This window comes from Coptis chinensis, chromosome 4, assembly GCF_015680905.1.
Source record: "Coptis chinensis isolate HL-2020 chromosome 4, ASM1568090v1, whole genome shotgun sequence".
Lineage (NCBI taxonomy): Eukaryota > Viridiplantae > Streptophyta > Magnoliopsida > Ranunculales > Ranunculaceae > Coptis > Coptis chinensis.
In genome coordinates this window covers 26737682-26741391 of record NC_141459.1, presented here as the reverse complement: position 1 = coordinate 26741391, position 3710 = coordinate 26737682, and the positions used below count along the sequence as shown (strand labels likewise).

Here is a 3710-nt window from a genome sequence, read left to right as displayed (position 1 = left end):
TAGAAAAGTAGAAAAGGAATTCCCGGACTACATCCAGTGATGCATCCCTTTAAAGGTGGCCCACCACCTTGGAAGGTGTACACCACAGTTGGAATCCTAGAGCGAACTGCCGTCTCCGGAATTGCGACAACAGTTCCTTCTTTATAGGAATTCACAATTTCTTTTTTAAATCCCCTCGTGATAAGCATAATAATATCTATATATATACTCATATTACCGGTTATTTCCAAATACTATAGATACATATTTAGTTTTTTTCTTTTAAAACTGTTAGTTCTGTATGTGTGAGTTCCTGGATTTCCCACAATCAAGTAAACGCAACCTATGACTCCCAAACGGGCCAGTCATAGTAAATGACAACCGATGATTCCCAAATAGCGAATCATCGTAAATAACAACCACCATCCCTGGGACAATCCAGAACATCGCACATAGTTACAAACAACCGGGTAATTCTTACCCGCATTACAAAATCCATCTCTCTGTCTCCTTACTGAGACAAGAGACGAGAACCCTTCCCAAAACCAGTTTTACTCTTTTAACAAAGAAAATAAATCCCCACTACCCCGATTTCGCAAACTCATTTTTCACACAAAAGCTACCCGTATATTTAGTTTATATCGCGGAAAAATACAAATGCAAAACATGAATACCATATATACATGCATGGTTGATATGCAAACTATCTCTTAACAATTTAAACAAATCAATCATGCATGAAAATAAGCATGCTATATATTGGTATGTATGTTCCTATCTTAGCAAGCTCCGTTCTCCTCAAGCCCACTTAACTGAATCAACTCGAATTCACTCCTATAACATCATATGTATACGTCGGTCGTTAGAGTTTATCAAACTAACGAGGAAATTCTTATCTACGAAAGTCGAGAAGAATCTCGACATTAAGAATTTGGTTTCAGTAGTTAACAGAGCTACATGCCATTGCTAGCACTGTACCTCACGTCAACACCAATCATATCGCTTCCAAATTACCACTACAACAAATTTCACACCCTTCCATTTACATAAATTCTCGCAATATTTATGATTGAATTCTTTATCAATCGTTCATCACTCGACCTAATCCTAAACAAGTATAAATCTAATATAAACTTCTCAAATGGAGCAAATAATTAATGATTCTTACCTAGTCAGTAAGAATAGCTCCTTAGCTATCTGCTCCACCAAATTTCGCTCACTCTAGCTTCTCCAAACTGTTACTACCGAAATCCAACAACCCCAATTCAATTAATTACAATCAATACCTCCCCAATTCAATTAATTATATCAATACACCCCCCAATTCACTTAGTTTTCATCAATATATCCAATTCCATCAAAATTTAAATCTAATTATCTAATTGAGACGTAATCACACTCACCTTTCTCTGCGATCCGATGAAATTCCAATAATTTTTGCATCTCCACACTTGAATTCACGATTTCTAAGTATTGGGTGCGAGAAATTTGGGTTTGGGTCGATTGAATTTGGGAGAATGAGTTTTCTCTCTCCTAGGTTTTCAAGAGGTGGACGAATTGAGAGAATTTGGGGCGAAAAATATTTCGTGCGATTTGGTGTTTGTTTGGTTTGGGCTGATTTTTTTTGTTTTAAGTTATTAAGTCCCAAGCCCAATATATCCCAATTAGGCTTAAGGTCCTAATTCACTCCTAACCACTAACTCATTTGACTTCGCGTTGTGATTATTTTTCCGGGCCCTCCCGCTTAAATTTAATTTCCTACATTCTATCCCACCGCATGCTATAACGATGACCCACTCATGCGTGTAAGCTGTTAAATCGTACCCGCTTCGAACGCAGAAAGCCGCTAACCGGCATTTTGTCAAATTTTCACATATAGGTCGCTTTCCTAACATGACTTATGAGTCGAAGTTAAGTTTCATTAAGTTACGTACGTTTGAAATATAAACCCGACGACCAATTTACATAAACGACCCTAGATTTGATATGAAATTTACAAAAATACCTTAACGAGAATTTGAGTCTTTACATCCTACCCTCCTTAAAAGAAAATTTCGTCCTCGAAATTAAATCATACCTTAGTGCTCGAACAACTCTGGATATTGTTGCCGCACATCCGATTCCTTCTCCCATGTTGCTTCCTCTACATTGTGATTTCTCCACAAGACCTTTACCAACGGAATGACCTTTGACCGCAATCTCTTTTCTCTCGTATCTAGAATCTGAACTGGCCCTTCCGGATAGGTAATGTCTTCTTCTAATTCCAACGATTCCAAATCGACCACATGTAGGGGATCAGGCTCATACTTGCGTAGCATCGAAATATGGAACACGTTATAGACACGTGATAACCTTTCCGGTAACTCCAGCCTATAAGCCAACTCCGAGATCTTCTGAATAATCGGAAAAGGTCCCACATATCTCGGTGCAAGTTTTCCTTTCATCCTGAACCTCTGAATGCCCTTCTTCGGAGATACTTTCAAGAATACCTTGTCACTTTCATAAAATTCCAAGGAACGTCTACGCCTATCCGCATAGCTTTTCTGACGACTCTAGGCTGTGAGCAACCGGTTCCGTATCACTCTAATCTTCTCGGTGGTGTCACTAACCATCTCTGGCCCCAACATAATACTATCTCCGGTTTCAGGTCCAGCAGAGGTGTTCTGCAAGGTCTGCCATACAACGCTTCAAATGGTGCCATACTAATACTAGATTGGTAACTGTTATTGTAGGCAAACTCAGCCAACGCCAAATGAGTCTTCCAACTACCCCCAAAATCAAGCACGCAAGCCCGAAGCATATCTTCGATGATTTGGATGACTCTTTCCGATTGCCCATCGGTTTGCGGATGAAATGTTGTACTGAATTTCAATTTGGTTCCCAATTCCCTTTGAAGACTTCTCCAAAATAAACTGGTAAATTGAGTACCTCTATCTGAAATTATCGATAATGGTGCCCCATGCAACCTCAGTATCTCTGACATGTAGATTCTACTTAACTTTTCAGCAGAGTAAGTAGTCTTGAGGTATGAAATGGGCGGACTTGGTCACCTATCAACAATGACCCATATAGAATCCATTCCCTCATGGTCCTCGGTAACTTCGGATACAAAATCCATGGTTATATTCTCCCACTTCCATTCGGAATCTCGGAGGTTTAAGAAGACCGGGTGGTCTATGGTGTTCGGCTTTCACTGTTGGCATGTGGCACACTTCTTAACATATTCATGAATGTGCCACTTCATACCCGGCCACCAAACCGGCGGCGAGATCTGTACATTTTGGTACCGCCCGGGATGAATTGTATGCGCCGATCTATGTGCCCGCTCAAGATATCATTCCTCGAGAGTGATCAAAGCGGTACCCAAATTCTTCTTCCGAATCGATACTTTCGACTCCGTGTTTTCCCAATCGACATCCTCGGCATTCTCTAGATATCCTCGGTACCTAGGTCCATCCTTCGATGTATTCGGGCATTCACAATCTCACGGACTAAGGTGTTTTCTGCACGTCAGCATCATCTGTGCTAAATAACAAAGACTTCCGAGGATCTCCACTTCCATTTCCGTGATTTCAAAACCATAAGAAGCGGCGGCGGACTCCAAAGAATTGCCACTCCTTCATCATCATCGAGCACAAACATGTTCTCGCTTTCTACTTAATGCATCGGCAACTACATTTGCTTTACCGGATGGTATTGCAATGAGAATGTATAGTCCTCCATGTACTCAA

General features: G+C 40.5%; 1 protein-coding gene across 1 annotated transcript; it reads right to left on the bottom strand.

Annotated features, from left to right (window-relative positions):
• Positions 1-2057: 2057 nt before the first annotated feature.
• Positions 2058-2423, bottom strand: LOC147502953 (uncharacterized). Its single transcript, XM_086604663.1, has one exon. It carries the CDS (start codon positions 2421-2423, stop codon positions 2058-2060), a length of 366 nt encoding a protein of 121 aa, XP_086460789.1.
• Between the last annotated feature and the right edge of the window lie 1287 nt (positions 2424-3710).

Excerpts from the sequence above, each read along its gene's own strand:
- LOC147502953 (XM_086604663.1), bottom strand. The coding sequence starts at position 2,423 with ATGAAAGGAAAACTTGCACCGAGATATGTGGGACCTTTTCCGATTATT.